The following is a 24,925-nucleotide window of genomic DNA, read 5'->3' as shown; positions in this document are numbered from 1 at the left end:
TATACACACTGCTGCCACCCTCCCATTAAGGGCCAGGCACCCTTTCCCCTGCTGTTTCAGTCGTCACCATACTACACAGACACACTGCTGCCACCCTCCCATTAAGGGCCAGGCACCCTTTCCCCTGCTGTTTCAGTCGTCACCATACCACACAGACACACTGCTGCCACCCTCCCATTAAGGGCCAGGCACCCTTTCCCCTGCTGTTTCAGTCGTCACCATACTACACAGACACACTGCTGCCACCCTCCCATTAAGGGCCAGGCACCCTTTCCCCTGCTGTTTCAGTCGTCACCATACCACACAGACACACTGCTGACACCCTCCCATTAAGGGCCAGGCACCCTTTCCCCTGCTGTTTCAGTCGTCACCATACCACACAGACACACTGCTGACACCCTCCCATTAAGGGCCAGGCACCCTTTCCCCTGCTGTTTCAGTCGTCACCATACCACACAGACACACTGCTGCCACCCTCCCATTAAGGGCCAGGCACCCTTTCCCCTGCTGTTTCAGTCGTCACCATACTACACAGACACACTGCTGCCACCCTCCCATTAAGGGCCAGGCACCCTTTCCCCTGCTGTTTCAGTCGTCACCATACCACACAGACACACTGCTGACACCCTCCCATTAAGGGCCAGGCACCCTTTCCCCTGCTGTTTCAGTCGTCACCATACCACACAGACACACTGCTGACACCCTCCCATTAAGGGCCAGGCACCCTTTCCCCTGCTGTTTCAGTCGTCGCCATACCACACCTACACACTGCTGTCACCCTCTCATTAAGGGCCAGTCACCCTTTCCCCTGCTGTTTCAGTCGTCACCATACCACACAGACACACTGCTGCCACCCTCCCATTAAGGGCCAGGCACCCTTTCCCCTGCTGTTTCAGTCGTCACCATACCACACAGACACACTGCTGCCACCCTCCCATTAAGGGCCAGGCACCCTTTCCCCTGCTGTTTCAGTCGTCACCATACCACACATACACTGCTGCCACCCTCCCATTAAGGGCCAGGCACCCTTTCCCCTGCTGTTTCAGTCGTCACCATACCACATATACACACTGCTGCCACCCTCCCATTAAGGGCCAGGCACCCTTTCCCCTGCTGTTTCAGTCGTCACCATACCACATATACACACTGCTGACACCCTCCCATTAAGGGCCAGGCACCCTTTCCCCTGCTGTTTCAGTCGTCACCATACCACATATACACACTGCTGCCACCCTCCCATTAAGGGCCAGGCACCCTTTCCCCTGCTGTTTCAGTCGTCACCATACTACACAGACACACTGCTGCCACCCTCCCATTAAGGGCCAGGCACCCTTTCCCCTGCTGTTTCAGTCGTCACCATACCACACAGACACACTGCTGCCACCCTCCCATTAAGGGCCAGGCACCCTTTCCCCTGCTGTTTCAGTCGTCACCATACTACACAGACACACTGCTGCCACCCTCCCATTAAGGGCCAGGCACCCTTTCCCCTGCTGTTTCAGTCGTCACCATACCACACAGACACACTGCTGACACCCTCCCATTAAGGGCCAGGCACCCTTTCCCCTGCTGTTTCAGTCGTCACCATACCACACAGACACACTGCTGACACCCTCCCATTAAGGGCCAGGCACCCTTTCCCCTGCTGTTTCAGTCGTCACCATACCACACAGACACACTGCTGCCACCCTCCCATTAAGGGCCAGGCACCCTTTCCCCTGCTGTTTCAGTCGTCACCATACTACACAGACACACTGCTGCCACCCTCCCATTAAGGGCCAGGCACCCTTTCCCCTGCTGTTTCAGTCGTCACCATACCACACAGACACACTGCTGACACCCTCCCATTAAGGGCCAGGCACCCTTTCCCCTGCTGTTTCAGTCGTCACCATACCACACAGACACACTGCTGACACCCTCCCATTAAGGGCCAGGCACCCTTTCCCCTGCTGTTTCAGTCGTCACCATACCACACAGACACACTGCTGCCACCCTCCCATTAAGGGCCAGGCACACGCCCATGTGGACTCTAACAACAGAAAAGCCCAAATGAGTGCAGTCGCGCCTTCCCATAGGCCTGATGACATCACCACGTGGGCGCTGTCTGAATCACCCACACCCATACACTTGCACAGTTGAGTTGTCTGCACACACACACACACACACACACACACACACACACACACACACACACACACACACACACACACACACACACACACACACACACATAGTCATATGGTCTTTAACTCTCCTTCTGTCTCTCCTCTCACATACACACACACACATAAACACACACACAGTCATATGGTCTTTAACTCTCCTTCTGTCTCTCCTTCTGTCTCTCACACACACACACACACACACACACACACACACACACACACACACACACACACACACAGTCATATGGTCTTTAACTCTCCTTCTGTCTCTCACACACACACACACACACACACACACACACACACACACACACACACACACACACACACACACACACACACACACACACACACAGTCATATGATCTTTAACTCTCCATCTGTCTCTCCTTCTCTCTCTCACATACACACACACACACAAAAACACACACACACACACACACACACACACACACACACACACACACACACACACACACACACACACACACACACACACACACAGTCATATGATCTTTAACTCTCCATCTGTCTCTCCTTCTCTCTCTCACATACACACACACACACAAAAACACACACACACACACACACACACACACAGTCATATGATCTTTAACCCTCCTTCTGTCTCTTCTTCTCACACACACACACACACACACACACACACACACACACACACACACACACACACACACACACACACACACACACACACACACACACACACACACACACACACACAGTCTGACTGGACACCTTCTGTGGGTTCTGTAAAGGAGTGACACATCATAAGGTATGATTGTAGGGTTAGCTCAGGGTTGATCGACCAGCAGACATGTGTTAACCTTCCTCGTCCAACCCCAGTACAGCAGGAAGGATCCACCAGGTGGTAGGTTTACTTACTGACTTTATTGTCCCCATGGGGATATTTTGTTGCAGTGTCATGTACACGTTTAAAGCGGCATTTAAATACAAAACAAAATTGACAATACAACTTTCATAAGTTACATACCAATAAATTAAAACATTTAAAAAGACTAGCCTGCTGGCCTTACTGAGTTGATAGGAACATTAGCCTGCTGGCCTTACTGAGTCTATAGGAACATTAGCCTGCTGGCCTTACTGAGTCTATAGGAACATTAGCCTGCTGGCCTCACTGAGTTGATAGGAACATTAGCCTGCTGGCCTTACTGAGTTGATAGGAACATTAGCCTGCTGGCCTCACTGAGTTGATAGGAACATTAGCCTGCTGGCCTTACTGAGTTGATAGGAACATTAGCCTGCTGGCCTCACTGAGTTGATAGGAACATTAGCCTGCTGGCCTTACTGAGTTGATAGGAACATTAGCCTGCTGGCCTTACTGAGTTGATAGGAACATTAGCCTGCTGGCCTTACTGAGTTGATAGGAACATTAGCCTGCTGGCCTTACTGAGTTGATAGGAACATTAGCCTGCTGGCCTTACTGAGTTGATAGGAACATTAGCCTGCTGGCCTTACTGAGTCGATAGGAACATTAGCCTGCTGGCCTTACTGAGTTGATAGGAACATTAGCCTGCTGGCCTTACTGAGTCTATAGGAACATTAGCCTGCTGGTCTTACTGAGTGGATAGGAACATTAGCCTGCTGGTCTTACTGAGTTGATAGGAACATTAGCCTGCTGGACTTACTGGGTCTATAGGAACATTAGCCTGCTGGCCTTACTGAGTCTATAGGAACATTAGCCTGCTGGTCTTACTGAGTGGATAGGAACATTAGCCTGCTGGCCTTACTGAGTTGATAGGAACATTAGCCTGCTGGCCTTACTGAGTTGATAGGAACATTAGCACCGAGCTATTTAGGAGGGATATCACACCTGGCACAAATGATTGTCTAGTTCTGTTAGGACATCATATTGAAGCTAATAGAGACCCTAACTGATGTATAGAACAATCTTAAAGTGGTCTACTTTGGTTTAAATACAAGCGTCATGAAATCTTAGACAATACATTCATTCAACTTGGACCTAACTTTCTTACCACTGTGCATGTTGTTTTCTTCATTGGTCAAATTTGGTCAAATGATAAATGTTGTGTATGGTTTCCTAGAAACAAGGGTGTCTCAACTTACCCCACTCTCCCCTAGCGTAGAAAAGAGGGGCTCATCAGGACCGTGGTCTCAATGTTCCTCACTGTCTCTGTCTCTTTATTGTGTCAGGAGGGCTACTTCGACCTCCAGGAAGCCCTGCAGGCCATCCACATGAGAAGGGAGGCCCTGAGAGAGCAGCTGGCCACAGCCACCTCTAAAGGAGAGGAGACTATGGGGCGCAGCATCCAGGTGACTACACTACCACTCACTGACGGACTGACTGACTGGCTGTCTGACGGACTGATGGATGGACTGACTGACTGGCTGGCTCGCTGACCGACTGACTGGCTGTTTGACTGACGGACTGACTGGCTGGCTGTCTGACGGACTGATGGATGGACTGACTGACTGGCTGGCTGGCTGTCTGACGGACTGATGGATGGACTGACTGACTGACTGGCTGTCTGACGGACTGATGGATGGACTGGCTGGCTGGCTGTCTGACGGACTGAAGGATGGACTGACTGACTGACTGGCTGTCTGACGGACTGATGGATGGACTGACTGACTGGCTGGCTGGCTGTCTGACGGACTGATGGATGGACTGGCTGACTGACTGGCTGTCTGACGGACTGATGGATGGACTGACTGACTGACTGGCTGTCTGACGGACTGATGGATGGATGGACTGACTGACTGACTGGCTGTCTGACGGACTGATGGATGGACTGACTGACTGACTGGCTGTCTGACGGACTGATGGATGGACTGACTGGCTGGCTGGCTCGCTGACCGACTGACTGGCTGTTTGACGGACGGACTGACTGGTTTGCTGGATGACTGTTTGGCTGACTGGCTTGCTGGCTGGCTGACTGTGTGACTGACTGACTGGATAACTGTATGGATGGCTGGCTGATGGGCTGGGTAAATGAGAAGAAATTAAGTGAGGAAGCGACTGCATATAATCAGCAAAGTTATTGACAAGCTGTTTTGTTTCCTCTCAGCTTATCTTGTTTCTAGTTGAGGGGGAAAAACGTAATGATGAAAGCAGTCACTCGTCCATGCCTTCCTCCACATCTGTTAAGACATCATCCGCTGTTCTTAAACAGATACTTAGGGATTTTGGCAGCGAAGCTCTGTATCTACTTCCCCAGTCAGATGAACTCGTGGATACCATTTTTATGTGTGCAGTTTGAATGAAGTCGCTAACTAGTGCTAGCGCAATTGCTAACTAGCTTTAGAGCAAAGACTGGAGTCTATGTGTATCTGCTTCCAGTCATTACACTAATGCTAGTTAGCATTGGCTCACGAAACTACGTCTAACCTCCTTCCTACTGAACACCGAGACAAAAAAAATGGTATCCACAAGTTCATCTGACTGGGGAGGTAGATTAACAATTAATCAAATGGCCACTCACACTATTTACACCTTTGTTTTTACACTGCTGCAACTCGCTGTTTATTATCTATGCATAGTCACTTTACCCGTACTTACATGTATAGATTACCTGGACTAACCTGTACCCCCGCACATTGACTCGGTAACGGTACCACCTGTATATAGCCTCATTGTTGTTATTTTATTATGTTACTTTTTATTTTATTTTTTACTTTAGTTTATTTCGTAAATATTTTCTTAACTCTATTTCTTGAACTGCATGGTTGGTTAAGGGTTTGTAAGTACGCATTTCACTGTAAGGTCTACACTTGTTTTATTCAGAGCATGTGACAAATAACATTTGATTTGATTAGATAAAGGGCCTCATTGCCAATATCCCAAATTATCCATTTAAAATAACTCTTCTAATTATCCCTCGTCAAATTACAGGTTTCTTTTCTGTCGTTTCGGAGAGACAGATGAGGCAGGAAATGGCTGACAGACTTGTGTATTAACAACCAGTATCTAGACAGGAGAACAGACGTGTGTATTAACAACCAGTATCTAGACAGGAGAACAGACGTGTGTATTAACAACCAGTATCTAGACAGGAGAACAGACGTGTGTATTAACAACCAGTATCTAGACAGGAGAACAGACGTGTGTATTAACAACCAGTATCTAGACAGGAGAGCAGACGTGTGTATTAACAACCAGTATCTAGACAGGAGAACAGACTTGTGTATTAACAACCAGTATCTAGACAGGAGAACAGACGTGTGTATTAACAACCAGTATCTAGACAGGAGAACAGACGTGTGTATTAACAACCAGTATCTAGACAGGAGAACAGACGTGTGTATTAACAACCAGTATCTAGACAGGAGAACAGACGTGTGTATTAACAACCAGTATCTAGACAGGAGAACAGACGTGTGTATTAACAACCAGTATCTAGACAGGAGAACAGACGTGTGTATTAACAACCAGTATCTAGACAGGAGAACAGACGTGTGTATTAACAACCAGTATCTAGACAGGAGAACAGACGTGTGTATTAACAACCAGTATCTAGACAGGAGAACAGACGTGTGTATTAACAACCAGTATCTAGACAGGAGAACAGACGTGTGTATTAACAACCAGTATCTAGACAGGAGAACAGACGTGTGTATTAACAACCAGTATCTAGACAGGAGAACAGACGTGTGTATTAACAACCAGTATCTAGACAGGAGAACAGACGTGTGTATTAACAACCAGTATCTAGACAGGAGAACAGACGTGTGTATTAACAACCAGTATCTAGACAGGAGAACAGACGTGTGCTGCCCATTTAGATGGTCTTTGAGAGAACTGCAGGCTCAGTTGTTTTGTGTGTGATGTGTTTTCTAATGTGAAAAACAAACTTAATTTGTATTGTGTTTATCTCTAACTCTGCATGCCTCCATCTGTGTGTGTGTCTGCGTCTGTCCGTGTGTGTGTGTGTGTGTATGTCTGCGTCTGTCCGTGTGTGTGTGTCTGCATCTGTCCGTGTGTTTGTGTGTCTGCATCTGTCCGTGTGTGTGTGTGTCTGCGTCTGTCCGTGTGTGTGTGTCTGCGTCTGTCCGTGTGTGTGTGTCTGCGTCTGTCCGTGTGTGTGTGTCTGCATCTGTCCGTGTGTGTGTGTGTCTGCGTCTGTCCGTGTGTGTGTGTGCGTCTGTCCATGTGTGTGTGTGTCTGCGTCTGTCCGTGTGTGTGCGTCTGTCCGTGTGTCTGCGTCTGTCCGTGTGTGTGTGTGTGTGTGTCTATGTGGTCTGTTCATGCGGGTGTGTTAGCTGCAGCTGGAGCGTCTGCTGGCCAGACAGATGGAGATCCATCACGAAGCCCAGGCCCAGGACAGACTGCAGGCCCAGGACAGACTGCAGGCCCAGGACAGACTGCAGGCCCAGGACAGACTGCAGGCCCAGGACAGACTGCAGGCCCAGCACAGACTGCAGGCCCTGGAATGGAAGGTCCCTCTGGGGGCCTTCAGGTTGAGACACAACACTAACCCAGAGCACCGTCACCATGTCAACGGAGTCTCCACTGACAGCACCAGTCTACCACCAGGTCAGTCATTCCACATTCATGTTAGAAAGTGTATATTGGACCGGCAGAACGAAAACGTGAGGTTGAATTAATTAGGTGTTGAGGTTAAAAGTTTAGGAACCGGGGTTCGGTTAGGGTTGGAGTAAGGAGAAAGCATAAAAAGTTAACATTGGGTCAGTGGTACCACTGTCCGCCACCATTCTATTTCTGCTGGTTAAATATACACTGCCTTTATGTTTCATTTCCTAGTCACACTTTCATTTCTTTCAGTCATTTGTTTTTGGGGGGTTTTGGGGAGTTTCAGGATGGGTCCAGGTGTGTGTGTGTGTGTGTGTATTTTTGAGTATTTGGTATTTTATTAGGATCCCCACTAGCTGTTGTGAAGCAGCAGCTACTCTTCCTGGGGTTCACACAAAGCCTGAAACTTGACATAACACAGAACATGAATGAATGAGAACAGCTCAAGGGCAGAACTACATACAGTTCAAAAAGGCACATGTAGCCTACATATCAATATATACACACAAACTATCTAGGTCCTCAGAAAACAGACTTATATATAAAGGTTATACATGCTCTGAGTTGTTTTTAAGTTTGCTGTGAGGACCATTAGGCAGCTATTAATTTGCCCTGAAGCCCTCTTAAATGGATAATTCACCCAAATTACAAAATTACACATTGATTTCTTGACCCTGTAAGCAGTCTGTGGACAAGGTATGACTGCAATCCATGCTTTGGTTTAGTTTCCCTGGCACTGTTTCCACATACTAACGTTTTAACATTTGTAGCACAAATCCCATTCAAGTCATGGGACTGATATTAGCATTTTTCGCGCATAAGACATCAGAATGCTTCAGTTTGGCTGGCGCCTAGTCGAACTCAGCTAGTACGAAGTGAACAAGTGTGCTCGCATACTCCCTTAAAAGACCTTCGCTTGAAAAGACCTTCGCTTGAAAAGACCTTCGCTTGAAAAACGGAGTGGCAATAGTACGGTTTGTCCATTTTGAGTTTATCCAAATTAAATCTAAGATATCTCAAGAAATCTGTCATGAAATTTGACGTTATTTCCAAGGAGATCTTATTCGTACAATTTTACATCTAACTAAGATGTTTAGTGCAGTATTTGTCAATTAAAACGTGCATGAAAACGAATCGTCTCTCATTGAATGACAACAAAGACTTTATTGTATAATCCCTACTGTTGATCAACCACCCACAAAGGGGCGTAGGCTTCGACTCTGAACATCGGCTTGGATCCAGAAAACATTTTGTGTTCCCGAACAGACGAAAAAACCCTCACCGATGTCCAAAACAAACAAACTGTCATAAAATATCATCATAATATATGCACAAACTCTTCGGGAACTGTTTCGACCGGGAAACATGCGTAATTTGAGACAACGAAGAGTGTGTGGTGAGCACTGAGGATGAAGGGTGACACGTCCTCTCTACTTTCACAAACTCAACCTCACACAGTCAACAGCATGACACCGCAATGTTAACACTTTCACCTGCTTCCTCTGTTTCCTCTCATGCTCACACGCGCGCAACCACACACACTTAAACACAATAAAACACACACACTTATACACAATAAAACACACACTCTTAAACACAATAAACCACACACACTTAAACACAATAAACCACACACACTTAAACACAATAAAACACACACACTTATACACAATAAAACACACACATGCACTCACATGTACACAGACTGAATTCTCTTCCTTTGTGCTCTACCCCTGGGTCTTCATTCACAGCAATGTGGCGTGACTAACACTTTTCATACACAGCACAACACACCGCTCTTTCATTTAACAGCCTCTATTGATGACAGAGAGAAAGCCACGAAGCATTGTTTTAAATAAGGGGTGTTGACTTTTTGTGAGGTGATTTGAGTGCTAGAATACTACAGTACTTTATTATCATTCTGTTATATCAGAAATGTGTCTTCTGTTGAGAACAGGGACTCCCTGCCTAATTAAATAAAATCAAAGTTTATTTGTCACGTACGCCGAATACAACAAGTGTAGACCTTACAGTGAAATGCTTACTTACTTTTTAAGTAAAAAAAAATAGGTATTAGGTGAACAATAGATAAGTAATGAAATAAAAACAACAGCGAAAAATAACAGTGGCGAGACTATATACAGTAGCGAGGCTATATACAGGCACCAGTTAGTCGGGCTATTTGAGGTAGTATGTACATGTAGGTATGGTTAAAGTGACTATGCATATATGATAAACAGAGAGTAGCAGTAGCGTAATCAAATCAAATCAAATTATATTTGTTACATGTGCCGAATACAACCTTACAGTGAAATGCTTACTTACAAGCCCTTAACCAACAATGCAGTTAAAAAAAATATATATGAATAAGAATAGGAAATAAAAGTAACAAGTAATTAAAGAGCAGTCTGTCCATTACAGGTGAAATAACAGCTCCCTGTCTAAATACAGGTTAAGTAACAGCCCCCTGTCTAAATACAGGTTAAATAACAGCTCCCTGTCTAATTACAGGTTGAATAACAGCTCCCTGTCTAAATACAGGTTAAATAACAGCTCCCTGTCTAATTACAGGTTGAATAACAGCTCCCTGTCTAAATACAAGTGAAATAACAGCTCTATGCCCAATTACAGGTGAAATAACAGCTCCCTGCCTAGTTACAGGTTAAAGGGACACTTCAGGATTTTGGCAATGAGGCCCTTTATCTACAGTACTTCCCTAGAGTCAGATGATCTCGTGGATACCATTTTCATGCCTAGCGAATACTCATAGACTAGCGAATACCCATTGACTTCCAGTCATTGAGCTAATGCTAGTTAGCATTGGCTCGCGAAAGTGCCCTTAACTTCCTTCATACTGGACACAGAGACAAAAAATGGTATCCACAACTTCATCTGACTGTGGGGAAGTAGATAAAGGGCCTCATTGCCAAAATCCCAAAGTATCCCTTTAAATAACAGCAGTGGTCTATCTTGTCTGTATCCTAGCTTTGTCCTTATGCGAGCCAATGTACATAATGTTTCTGCTACCAGCTCTTATAATTGAAAAGAGTTTCTGGAAATCAGAACAGCGATTACTCACCTTGAACTGGACAAAGAATGTATCTTTAATGAGTTGGACAAAAGGGATTTACTCCAGAGACCCGAACAAGCCCACATCCCGTCATTCTCAGGAGAACGAGAAGGTGAAGATATAGCGGAAAGAGATCGAGGTGCCTTGTGAGGATCCGCTGATGAGTGTCGAATATGCCCTTGCCATCCGTACTACTGGCCAACGCACAATCGGCGGAAAATAAATTGGGCGAGCTAAATGCACGTATATCCTACCAACGGGACATTAAAAACTGTCAAATCTCATGATAAGCTGTAGACCACACTATCTACCTAGAGATTTTTCATCTGTATTTTTCGTAGCTGTCTACATACCACCACAGACCAAGGCTGCCACTAAGACCTCACTCAATGAGCTGTATACCGCCATAAGCAAACAGGAAAACGCTCATCCAGAAGTGGCCGGGGACTTTAATGCAGGGAAACTTAAATCTGTTTTACCTAATTTCTATCAGCATGTTAAATGTGCAACCAGAGGGGAAAAAAAAAACTCTAGACCACCTTTACTCCACACACAGAGACATGTACAAAGCTCTCCCTCGCCCTCCATTTGGCAAATCTGACCATAATTCTATCCTCCTGATTCCTCCTTACAAGCATAAAATTAAAGCAGGAAGCACCAGTGACTCGATCAATAAAAAAGTGGTCAGATGAAGCAGATGCTAAGCTACAGGACTGTTTTGCTAGCACAGACTGAAATATGTTCCGGGATTCTTCCGATGGCATTGAGGAGTACACCACATCAGTCACTGACTTCATCAATAAGTGCATCGATGACGTCGTCCCCACAGTGACTATACGTACATAACCCAACCAGAAGCCATGGATTATAGGCAACATCCGCACTGAGCTCAAGGGTAGAGCTTCCGCTTTCAAGGAGCGGGACTCTAACCCAGAAGCTTATAATAAATCCCACTATGCCCTCCGACGAACCATCAAACAGGCGAAGCATCAATACAGAACAAAGATCGAATCATACTACACCGGCTCTGACGCTCGTCGGATGTGGCAGGGCTTGCAAACTATGACAGACTACAAAGGGAAGCACAGCCAAGAGCTGCCCAGTGAACGAGCCTACCAGAAGAGCTAAATTACTTCTATGCTCTCTTCGAGGCAACTAACACTGAAACATGCATGAGAGCACCAGCTGTTCCGGACGACTGTGTGATCACGCTCTCCGCAACTGATGTGAGTAAGACCTTATAAACACATCAACATTCACAAGGCCAGACAGATTACCAGGACGTGTACTCCGAGAATGCGCTGACCAACTGGCAAGTGTCTTCACTGACATTTTCAACCTGTCCCTGACTGAGTCTGTAAAACCAACATGTTTCAAGCAGACCACCATAGTCCCTGTGCCCAAGAACACTAAGGTAACTAAATGACTACCGACCCGTAGCACTCAAGTCTGTAGCCATGAAGTGCTTTGAAAGCCTGGTCATGGCTCACATCAACACATTATCCAAGAAACCCGAGACCCACTCCAATTTGCATACCGCCCCAACAGATCCACAAATTATGCAATCTCTTTTGAACTCCACACTGCCCTTTTCCACCTGGACAAAAGGAACACCTATGTGAGAATGCTATTCATTGACTACAGCTCAGCATTCAACACCATAGTACCCTCAAAGCTCATCACTAAGCTAAGGACCCTGGGACTAAATACCTCCCTCTGGATCTGGATCCTGGACTTCCTGATGGGCCTCCCCCAGGTTGCAAGGGTAGGTAACAACATGTCCACCACGCTGATCCTTAACACGGGGGCCCCTCAGGGGTGTCTACTCATTTCCCTCCTGTACTCCATGTTCACTCATGACTACAAGACCAGGCACGTCTCCCAACACCATCATTAAGTTTGCCGATGACACAACAGTGGTAGGCCTAATCACCAACAACGACGAGACAGCATATAGGGAGGAGGTCAGAGACCTGGCCGTGTGGTGCCAGGACAACAATTTCTCCCTCAACGTGATCAAGACTAAGGAGATGATTGTGGACTACAGGAAAAGGAGGACCGAGCACGCCCCCATTCTCATCAATGGGGCTGTAGTGGAGCAGGTTGAGAGCTTCAAGCTCCTTGGTGTCCAAATCACCAACAAACGAACATGGTCCAAACACACCAAGACAGTCGTGAAGAGGGCACGACAAAACCTATTCCCTCTCCGGAGACTGAAAAGATTTGGGATTGGTCCTCAGATCCTCAAAAGGTTCTACAGCTGCACCATCGAGAGTATCCTGACTGGTTGCATCAGTGCCTGGTATGGCAACTGCTCGGCCTCTGACCGTAAGGCACTATAGAAGGTAGTGCGTACGTCCCAGTACATCACTGGGGCCAAACTTCCTGCCATTTAGGACCTCTATACCAGGCGGTGTCAGAGAAAGGCAAACATTTTTGTCAAAGACTCCAGCCACCCTAGTCATAGATTGTTCTCTCTGCTACCACACGGCACGTGGTACCGGAGCGCCAAGTCTAGGTCCAAGAGGCTTCTAAACAGCTTCTACCCCCAAGCCATAAGACTCCTGAACAGCTAATCAAATGGCTACCCAGACTACTTGCATTGCCCCCCCCTACCCCTATTTTACGGTGCTGCTACTCTGTTATTATTTTTGCATAACATTTACATTTAAGTCATTTAGCAGACGCTCTTATCCAGAGCGACTTACAAATTGGTATAAGTCACTTTAATAACTCTACCGACATGTGTATATATAACCTTAATTACCTTGACTAACCGGTGCCTCCGCACATTGACTCTGTCCCGGTACCCCCTGTATATATGTTTCTTACAAGGGCTTGTAAGAAACATTTCACTGTAAGGTCTACACTTGTTGTATTCTTGTGACAAATAACATTTGATTTGACCTAGCTGTCTGTATCCTAGCTTTGTCCTTACCTAGCTGTGTGTTCCTGCAGGGGAGAGGCCACTGAACCTGCAGGTGGCGGGTCAAAGGTCGAATGGAGACACACCCCTGGGGAAACAACTAGCCAATGAGCTGAAGAGGCATCACGGCAACAGGGAGGGAAAGACCCCGCCGACAAGTCACCATGGCAATGTCAACTGCAAAACTCTGACCATAGGTCTGCCCCTAGAGATTCTCTCTTATTGTTCATTCACAATGAATCATATGATACTGAGTCAGCTCAAAGATGTTATCATTTTTCATTCTGAATCCTTTGATTCTGGATCTTTTGATACTGAATCAGATTGTTGATTCTTTGTCATAGTTCTCTCATGCTGAATCATTTGAAAATATTCCAAGTCCTATTTATTTATTTTCTCTTTCTCATTCCAGAAAATGGGAACGGGACTGACTTCGAAGGGGCTCTCAGCCTTTCTGACGAGAAGGACATCAAATCATAGCCAGAGGATTCCAGACGGCTCCTCTTCCTCCTCTTCCTCCTTGCGCATCCCTCTTTCACAACACAGTCGTCGTTGGTCAATACTAAACAAGCACAGCTGCATTAGAGCCTTAACAACCAATGTTGCCTCAAGATAAGGGATTTTACATTTAGTTTCTTTTTTGCCAAAGCACCTAGAGAGCCTTTATTTCTCTACTCATAGAAGCCCATTGTTTTGTGTTTTCACTGACTGTGTTGATTCCCCCTCCCTTCCCTACTCTATCGTTCTCCTTTCTTACTTTCAAGACTGACGGCGAGGGGTCTGTAGATGTCATATTTGTACATACAGAATTCTGACTCTGAAAAGTGTTTATTTGTCGTTGTTGTCATTTAAATATGTGCTGTGTAAAATAAGGACATCAGTTACCAGGACAACACTAGAAGTTCCATTGACTTTGAGTCAACCAGGATTTGGCTCAGAAAAGTCTTATTTATCTTGACAAAGTGCCGGGTTACCATGGTGTTGCCATGGGTTGATTCATCCAAGGTTCTAATGGTGATAAAAAAACGGCTTTCATTTATGACACCAACTTAAATATTTATTACAATTCAGTGAGAGCCTTCATTTTGAATTTACATATGGGATGACAACAACATTTTTGATTTTAACTTTTATTTAACTAGGCAAGTCAGTTAAGAACAAATTATTGTTTTCATTGAAGGCCTAGGAACAGTGGGTTAACTGCCTTGTTCAGGACGACAGATTTTTACCTTGTCGGCTCGGGGATTTGATCTTTCAACCTTTCGGTTACTAGTCCAACGCTCTAACCACTAGGCTACCTGCCGCCCCAACATATGGGACGATGACATATGGGACAACAAAGTACCATATTTGTATATTATTGCAAGTTTTCTGTGATGACATCGGGTGTGTATGATAGCCATCAAGAATAAGCACAAGTAGTGATTTTCATGACAATGGCCTCAGAGGCAATATAAATGGAGTCGTTGACGTACTCTGTCTTACTAAACGGAAGGGAAATCCTAGAAGGGTATATAGTCTGAACTACAAAACAGTAATAACAGGGTTTACATCCCACCTTCTCACTTTAACTAGTACAAAACCAAGTGTGTATAAGTGGAGCAATACCGACAATATGTTGAGAAACCCAGTGTCAATGTCTAGTTGTCCTAGTTGTGGGGATCGTGGTCACTGTGCAGTAGTTCTATTTCCTGTTGACTAGCATTAGCCATAGTCTTAGTTCCCCTCAAGATGACCTCGAACAGATACAGTTGAAGTCAGAAGTTTACATACACTTAGGTTGGAGTCATTAAAACTAGTTTTTCAATCACTCCACAAATTTCTTGTTAACAAACTATAGTTTTGGCAAGTAGGTTAGGACATCTACTTTGTGCATAACACAAGTAATTTTACCAACAATTGTTTAAAGACAGATTATTTACTTATTATTACTTATATTTACTTATAATTCACTGTATCACAATTCCAGTGGGTCAGAAGTTTACATACACTAAGTTGACTGTGCTTTTAAACAGCTTGGAAATTCCCGAAAAGGATGTCATGGCTTTAGAAGCTTCTGATAGGCTAATTGACATCATTTGAGTCAATTGGAGGTGTACCTGTGGATATATTTCAAGGCCTACCTTCAACCTCAGTGCCTCTTTGCTTGACATCATGGGATAATCAAAAGAAATCAGCCAAATCAACCAAAAATTGTAGACCTCCACAAGTCTGGTTCATCCTTGGGAGCAATTTCCAAATGAATGAAGGTACCACGTTCATCTGTACAAACAACAGTACGCAAGTATAAATACCGTGGGACCACGCAGCCGTCATACCGCTCAGGAAGGAGGCGCATTCTGTCTCCTAGAGATGAACGCACTTTGGTGCGAAAAGTGCAAATCAATCCCAGAACAACAGCAAAGGACCTTGTGAAGATGCTGGAGGAAACAGGTACAAAAATATCTATATCCACAGCAAAACGAGTCTTATATCTACATAACCTGAAAGGCCGCTCAGCAAGGAAGAAGCCACTGCTCCAAAACCGCCATAAAAAAGCCAGACACCGGTTTGCAACTGCACATGGGGACAAAGATCGTACTTTTTGGAGAAATGTGGTCTGGTCTGATGAAACAAAAATAGAACTGTTCGGCCATAATGACCATCGTTATGTTTGGAGGAAAAAGGGGGAGGCTTGCAAGATGACGAACACCATCCCAACCGTGAAGCACAGGGTTGGCAGCATCATGTTGTGGGGTGCTTTGCTGCAGGAGGGACTGGTGCCCTTCCCAAAATAGATGGCATTATGAGGAAGGGCAATGATGTGGATATTTTGAAGCAACATCTCAAGACATCAGTCAGGAAGTTAAAAGCTTGGTCGCAAACGGGTCTTCCAATTGGACAATGACCCCAACCATACTTCCAATGTTGTGGCAAAATGGCTTAAGGACAACAAAGTCAAGGTATTGGAGTGGCCATCACAAACCATGACCTCAATCCTATAGACAATTTATGGGCAGAACTGAAAAAGCACGTGAGAGCAAGGAGGCCTACAAACCTGACTCAGTAACACCAGCTCTGTCAGGAGGAATGGGCCAAAATTCACCCAACTTATTGTGGGAAGCTTGTGGAAGGCTACCCCGACACGTTTGACCCAAGTTAAACAATTTAAAGGCAGTGCTACCAAATCTTAATTGAGTGTATGTAAACTTCTGACCCACTGGGAATGTGATGAAAGAAACAAAAGCTGAAATAAATAATTCTCTCTACTGTTACATACTAGACATTTCACATAGACATTTCACATTCTTGTGGTGATCCTAACTAACTGATCCGAGACGCAATGTTTACTAGGATTATTTGTATTTATTTTTTCTCATATTCTCCCATGAATGACTAGGATGTGATGTACATGTTACTTTATAAAACACTTCAGTAATGTATTCAATTACATGAATCCCTGGGGTACTATCTTTAATGTCACTTCAGATAAAGCAGTTTAACCAAAAAAGGTTTCCGTCTCATATTCATCTTTCAGTCATGTACCAGTTAAGCTGTCTCACTAACTGTATTGGTGTTTAAAATGATTACCTCTTCTTTCAGTTACATTGATACATTCTGTTATCCATTTTCATGCACTAGTTAAAGAGACAGTTCACCCAAAAAATATAAATTGAAATTCTTTTCCACTTCGCCTAAATTGGAATACAGTGGCTGTGCAGTAACATGTTATAAATGACATCAGAGCTCAGGCTCTGTGCTTCACAGCTCTGTATGGGTTCAGCTGATATGACCTTGAGCACCACATGCAACAACAAGTTGCCCCCCCATCCCTCCTGCTAATGGGAAACTTTAGCAAATGTTATGTTGTCTTAAGGGAAATGCTGTAAATTTAGATGACTGGATGTACTATGAAAGATGAGACTGAGGATTCAAATAAATATCACTTTGATGTCAGAAAAGCAAGTCAAACACCATTTGAGTCCAAATGTGCCCTTCACATTTCCATATCACAACGCATGTCATATACAGTGTCAATGTTTATGATCTCTATGTTTGATGTACAGCTACAAGATGACATGGCCGTCATACCCTGGGTTGTTCTGAACAGAATGAGTCTATGTTTGATGTACAGTTGTTATTGTATTACCTAGTCATCTTGGCAATATAAAAAGATGACACAGATTGCGATTTATAATGGACCGTTTCTAGATTGCATAAAGAACAACGGTAATTGTGTGATGACAGCGATGCAGGGCTGTGTTCCAAACAGAACAACAGTAATTGTATAATGGCAGGGATGCAGGGCTGTGTTCCAAACAGAACAACGGTAATTGTATAATGGCAGGGCTGTGTTCCAAACAGAACAACGGTAATTGTATAATGGCAGGGATGCAGGGCTGTGTTCCAAACAGAACAACGGTAATTGTATAATGGCAGGGCTGTGTTCCAAACAGAACAACGGTAATTGTATAATGGCAGGGATGCAGGGCTGTGTTCCAAACAGAACAACGGTAATTGTGTGATGGCAGGGATGCAGGGCTGTGTTCCAAACAGAACAACGGTAATTGTGTGATGGCAGGGCTGTGTTCCAAACAGAACAACAGTAATTGTGTGATGGCAGGGCTGTGTTCCAAACAGAACAACAGTAATTGTGTGATGGCAGGGCTGTGTTCCAAACAGAACAACAGTAATTGTGTGATGGCAGGGCTGTGTTCCAAACAGAACAACAGTAATTGTGTGATGGCAGGGATGCAGGGCTGTGTTCCAAACAGAACAACGGTAATTGTGTGATGGCAGGGCTGTGTTCCAAACAGAACAATGACAAGTGTGCTTGCTCTAGTTCCTCAACAGCACAGCTACATTAGGAGAGCTCAAAAAAGCACCTTATAGTTAAAGACTCTTCTTTTAAAGTGCATTGAAATTACTTAGGAACTGGGCACACTTTGGAGTTAGTTCTGTCACTCAAACCCTTGACATGTTTTGTCTTATGTTGCACCTACCCCACATTTTCCACAAATATTCTTATAATATTGCTGAATGTATCCAGAATATTTTCAGATTGCTGTGAAAAGTACAGTAAATGTAAAATGCACATAATATCAACAGTGTGATGTTTGCATTCAGTATTGTGTCCGGTGAACTGTTGTGTCCTCACCTTTTGGTCAGATAATTTCCCCATAATCTCCCAACTGTTCCCTTTCAATTGCTACCATGCTTATGCATATATATTTCATATTTCTTCATTAAGAAACATTTAAATTTAGCCCAACTCCCACAAGTGTAAAGGGTTAAAGCACAGTATTCAATGATGATTTGGTCAGGAGAAGCTAGCCAGAGGATAGTGACACGTACACAGTAGCCACGTACACAATAACCACTTAACAACTGTAGAATTGTGCGTTGCCTTACCCTAGTAGTAGAAAATAGTGTGCATTTGTATATTTAGTGAACTAACCAAAATGTGAGTGTAAAATATACATTTGTATAATTTATTGGAGGTATTTTTGTTCAGAACACAAATAATTTATTGCATGCAAATCTTTGACCATTTACATAAGTGAGATTCATTAAGTAATAGCCTAATGAGCATCTACATCCACCTTCATCATGAAAACTGTATTGTAAAGTTATTAGAATGTCTAAAATTGTTTCCCCTTAAAGTTATGGAAAAATGTTGGCAGGATGATTGATTCAGTAATCTTCACCTGAATTCTACCTATACATAAAAGCAAAAAGTAGCTTGGCTACCTGACTGTTTCAGTATTCAATAAAGCTACCTCCAAATACAGTAAGAAACAGACTGGTACCCAGGCTACCAACAACCAGCTTCACAAGAAGGATGATGTCTGAACTACCTTAGTTCCTGGTAAGTTTCCTCTGCAGCACCGACCTTTGACCTGACCCTGTGTTGTGACTTGTAACAGCTTTGTATGCTATACAGTAGAATGATACATTACTAACTTTGGGATGAAACCGTTTTTGTTTGTCAGTAGAATTTGTTCTTGTCAGTGTTGTTGTTGTTGGTAAAAACGTTAGATTATGTCGTGCACCCTATTGTTTTGTAAACACTTACATTTAATTTGTTATACAGCACATGAACAATAAACTATATTTTTGTTTTATCTGATGGTGGATTACCTTTCATGGGGCTGTCCTGTTTCTTCCAAAATAATTTGTGCTTTTTTATTTATATATGTTTTAGTTGAGCTCAAATAAAAACATTTGTGGATAGCACATCGTTTCTGAGAACTTTAGAGAGACAAGCCAAAACCACTTCTGAGAATGTATGATTAGGTAAAGGTAAATGTCCTCTGTGATAGGGCTGCAGATGCTCTCTCGGAATCAAGAAAACAACCTGACTAGATAAGTTCTAGTGAACATTTTGTGTTCATAAGAAATACTGTTCTAGTTTCCCTTTCAGAAAACTCCAAAGAGTTAAGTCTTATGACTCACTGTATTGTGATCCTGAAGGGCCACCGTACTTTGACAAAACGTTGTTATGCGAGCTCAGGAAAATGGGCATGTTCGAGTGATAGCGGATAAACTTCTGTCATTGATAAAGAACAAAGTCTTGTTCTTCCAACACAACGGTAAAAATGTAGTAGTGAAAAGACAATTCAGACTGCACAGTTAAAAATAATCTCCTTGCAAAAAATCATCTCCTTGCAAAAAAATCATCTCCTTGCAAAAAAATAACTACCTAAAAATTACATTTGCAACAAGAGTTGGAAATTCTGCCACTGCAGTGCTTCTGAAGCGTGTTATTCAGATTCTACAGTATATTCCAGCTCATACTCTCAAACCTTCGACTCTCAAAACCATCTCAGTGTCCTTATTCATGCGTATCCATTTAAACTCAGTTACTCTTTGAACGTTTTTGAAAAACTTGAGAGAAGAAGAAAGTTTCACGACACTCTGCTATATTCTGGGAAACAAAAGGTATTGCGCAACACATACAGTGCTGTGAAAATGTATGCCCCCTTTCTGATTTTCTCTGTTTTTGCATATTTTTGATACTGAATCTTATCAGAATGCAGTGTTGGGTTTTTGCCAGGCGTAATGGGACCCATGTCATCCATAAAGTTATACTTTTGACTCATCTGTCCATAGAACATTCTTCCAGGAGTCTTGAAGATCATCCAGGTGCTTCCAGGTAGAAGGAACCATGAATTCTGCTCTGTATCAGAATTCTACAGGAGAATGTCAGGCCATCCGTCTGTGAGCTGAGCCTGAAGCGCAGCTGGGTCATGCAGCAAGACAATAATCCAAATCACAGTCTCAATACAACGGCGCCGGAGGAGATGGCTGCCGTTTTACGGACTCCTAACCCACTGTGCTATTCTGTGTTTTTTCACGTTGTTTGTAACTTATTTTGTACATAATGTTTCTGCCTCCGTCTCTTATGACCTAAAATATCTTCTGCGTATCAGAACAGAGATTACTCACCTCGAACTGGACAAAGATTTTTTCTTTAATGACGCAAAGGATTTACTGCTGCTACAGGACCAGGCCCAAATCCCCGTCATTCGCATGAAGAGACGCCGCCGATACAGGGAACGCAGATCCGGGAGCCTTGTGAGAATTCCTCGGTGAGTGGGTAACCCGCCTCTACTATCCATCCTATTGGCCAACGTGCAATCATTGGAGAATAAACTGGATGAGCTCCGATCAAGACTATCCTACCAACGGGACATTAAAAACTGTAATATCTTATGTTTCACTAAGTCGTGGCTGAATGATGACATGAATACTATACAGTTGGCTGGGTTTTCCGTGCATCGGCAAGACAGAAAATCTGCCTCCGGTAAGACAAGGGGTGGAGGTCTGTGTCTATTTGTTATTAACAGCTGGTGCACAAAATCTAATATTAAAGAAGTCTCAAGGTTAAGCTTGCCTGAGGTAGAGTACCTCATCAAGTCTCATGAAGGGATCCCGAGTGGCGCAGCGGTCTAAGGCACTGCATCTCTAGTGCAAGAGGCGTCACTACAGTCCCTGGTTTGAATCCAGGTTGTATCACATCCGGCCGTGCTTGGGAGTACCATAGGGCAGCACACAATTGGCCCAACGTCGTCTGGGTTTGGCCGGTGTAGGCCGTCATTGTAAATAAGAATTTGTTCTTAACTGACTTGCCTAGTGATATAAAGGTTAAATAACAAATTTTAAAATGATAAGCTGTAGACCACACTATTTACCAAGAGAGTTTTCATCTATATTTTTTGTAGCTGTATTCATTCAAATCAAATTATATTTGTCACATGTGCCGAATACAACAGGTGTAGACCTTACAGTGAAATGCTTACTACAAGCCTTTAACCAACAATGCAGTTTTAAGAAAAAATATTATTATGAAAGTATTTACTAAATAAACAACAACAAAAAAAGTTGAAAATCAAAAGAAATTAAAGAGCAACAATAAAAGAACAGTACCAAGGCTATATGCAGGGTACCCGGGGCACAGGTTAGTCGAGGTCATTGAGGTAATATGTACATGTAGGTAGAGGTAAAGTGACTAATGCATAGATAATAAACAGAGAGTAGCAGCAGTGTAAAAAATGTTTTGGGGGGACAAAGCAAATAGTCTGGGTAGCCATTTGATTAACTGTTCAGGAGTCTTATGGTTTGGGGGTAGAAGCTGTTCAGGAGTCTTATGGTTTGGGGGTAGAAGCTGTTCAGGAGCCTCTTGGACCTAGACTTGGCGCTCAGGTACCGCTTGCTGTGTGGTAGCAGAGAGAACAATCTATGACTAGGGTGGCTGGAGTCTTTGGCAATTTTTAGGGCCTTCCTCTGACACCGCCTGGTATAGATGTCCTGGATGGCAGGAAGCTTGGCCCCAGTGATGTACTGGGCTGTACGCACTACCCTCTGTAGCGCCTTGCGGTCAGAGGCTGAGCAGTTGCCATACCAGTCAGGATGATCTCGATGGTGCAGCTGTAAAAAAAATTGAGGATCTGAAGACCCATGCCAAATCTTTTCAGTCTGCTGAGGGGGAATAGGCGCTGTCGTGCCCTCTTCATGACTGTCTACCACAAACCACAAACCAATGCTGGCACTAAGACTGCACTTAACGAGCTGTATAAGGCCATAAGCATACAAGAAGATGCTCATCCAGAGGCAGCACTCCTAGTGGCCAGGGACTTTAATGCAGGAAAACTTAAATCCATTTTACCTCATTTCTACCAGCATGTAACATGTGCAACCAAAGGAAATAAAACTCTAGACCACTTTTACTCCACACATAGAGACGTGTACAAAGCTCAACCTTGCCCTCCATTTGGCAAATGTGACTCTCCACTGGTCCATTGACATGTCACATGTACATCATTTCAAGACATTCTCTGAAACTCATATCGGACGCACTGCCTGTCTCCCTGTACTTCACATATGCTTGGACTGATAATAGAATAGTCCCTTACGCCTACTGCAACCCACAGCCCTGTGTCCACACACACACACACACGCAAGCCACCATGGCATGCATTAAAAACGTGTAGGTGGGACACACTGTGGAGCCTAGCAGGAATGTAAAAAGCAGCCACATCACCATGTTCATTTTATAGTGAAACTGACCTACCGGTAAATGTGGATGATATGTTATCCTTGGTGGTATGTTATTCTTGGTGGTATGTTATCCTTGATGATATGTTATCCTTGATGATATGTTATCCTTGGTGGTATGTTATCCTTGATGATATGTTATCCTTGATGATATGTTATTCTTGGTGGTATGTTATCCGTGATGATATGTTATCCTTAGTGGTATGCTATCCTTGGTGATATGTTATTGGTGATATGTTATCCTTGGTAGTATGTTATCCTTGGTGGTATGTTATCCTTGATGATATGTTATCCTTGATGATATGTTATTCTTGGTGATATGTTATTCTTGGTGGTATGTTATCCGTGATGATATGTTATCCTTAGTGGTATGTTATCCTTGATGATATGTTATCCTTGATGATATGCTATCCTTGGTGATATGTTATCCTTGGGGATATGTTATCCTTGGGGATATGTTATTCTTGGTAGTATGTTATCCTTGGGGATATGTTATTCTTGGTAGTATGTTATCCTTGGTGATATGTTATTGGTGATATGTTATCCTTGGTGATATGTTATCCTTAGTGGTATGTTATCCTTGGTGATATGTTATCCTTGGTAGTATGTTATCCATGGTGATATGTTATTGGTGATATGTTACCCTTGGTGATATGTTACCCTTGGTGATATGTTATTCTTGGTGATATGTTACCCTTGGTGATATGTTACCCTTGGTGATATGTTATTCTTGGTGATATGTTACCCTTGGTGATATGTTACCCTTGGTGATATGTTACCCTTGGTGATATGTTATCATTGGTGATATGTTATCCTTGATTGCTCATTAAAACCTGCCACAACTTGTAATCTTTCAAATGTGCAGGCAGACGTCTGCAATGTCGTCAGTCTGGAACACGGCCATTGTGCTTCCCACTGGGCACAAATTGGTTGAATCAATGTTGTTTCAACATAATGTGTCAACGTATTGTGACTTGGAATCTACGTGGGAAATGCATTGGATTTAAAAAAAGAAAGGTAAACTGTTGTTTCAACCACAGGATTACGTCATCACGGTAACCACATTTCCACATAGACAAACCTTTTATAAAATATGTTGAATTTGTGCCTTTGAAACAATGTCAGATCCTCAATGTTATAACTATTATCTGGAGAGTTGATCTATCTACGGCTATCCATTTGGTCTCCCATCCAGGGTTTTAATGAAGCCCAGCTTTGATATTGTCCACTGATTACTACCAATGTGCTGTCGTGAGAATGATTTTTGAGAGATCTCTTAATAACTGAACATATTTACTGTTGCGTTTGAAGGCATTCCAAAGGGTAGGTTTAGCAGAGCAAATTAAACGTAACCATATTTTATAAGTCATACATCCTCAATGATGCTATTTAGGCATGTACAGTGAGCTCCAAACATGTTGGGACAGTGACACATTTCCTGTTCTTATGGCTCTGTACTCAAGAACTTTGGATTTGAAGTGCAGACTGTCAGCTTTAATTTGTCAGGTTTGTTAATCCATATCGGGATTAACTGTTTAGAATTCACAGCTCTTTTTGTACTTAGTCCCACCATTTTAGGAGACCAAAAGTATTGGGACAAATTCACTTATGTGTATTAAAGTAGTCAAAAGTTTAGCATTTAGTCCCGTAATCCTATGGTTTTTGGATGTGTTTCAGATGACTTTGTACTCTGGAGTA

The 24,925-nt window shown here is 43.6% G+C and overlaps 1 protein-coding gene across 2 annotated transcripts in view; it reads left to right on the top strand.

Moving 5' to 3' along the window:
* LOC139546299 (NGFI-A-binding protein 1-like) overlaps positions 1-19,760 on the top strand; it is a 40,043-nt gene extending 20,283 nt beyond the window's left edge. Inside the window, exons 5-8 of one of the 2 annotated variants that reach the window (XM_071354503.1) lie at positions 4,358-4,477; positions 7,424-7,697; positions 13,723-13,887; positions 14,103-19,760. In XM_071354503.1, coding sequence (XP_071210604.1) covers positions 4,358-4,477; positions 7,424-7,697; positions 13,723-13,887; positions 14,103-14,170 — 627 coding nt within the window. In that variant the 3' untranslated portion in view covers positions 14,171-19,760. The remainder of the gene's footprint in view (positions 1-4,357; positions 4,478-7,423; positions 7,698-13,722; positions 13,888-14,102) is intronic. The other variant, XM_071354504.1, reaches the window with a different exon arrangement.
* The last annotated feature ends 5,165 nt before the right edge of the window (positions 19,761-24,925 follow it).

The sequence above is a fragment of the Salvelinus alpinus genome, chromosome 20 (assembly GCF_045679555.1).
Source record: "Salvelinus alpinus chromosome 20, SLU_Salpinus.1, whole genome shotgun sequence".
NCBI lineage: Eukaryota > Metazoa > Chordata > Actinopteri > Salmoniformes > Salmonidae > Salvelinus > Salvelinus alpinus.
The sequence above is the reverse complement of the archived record's forward strand: the minus strand, read 5'-3'. Positions and strand labels throughout refer to the sequence as shown.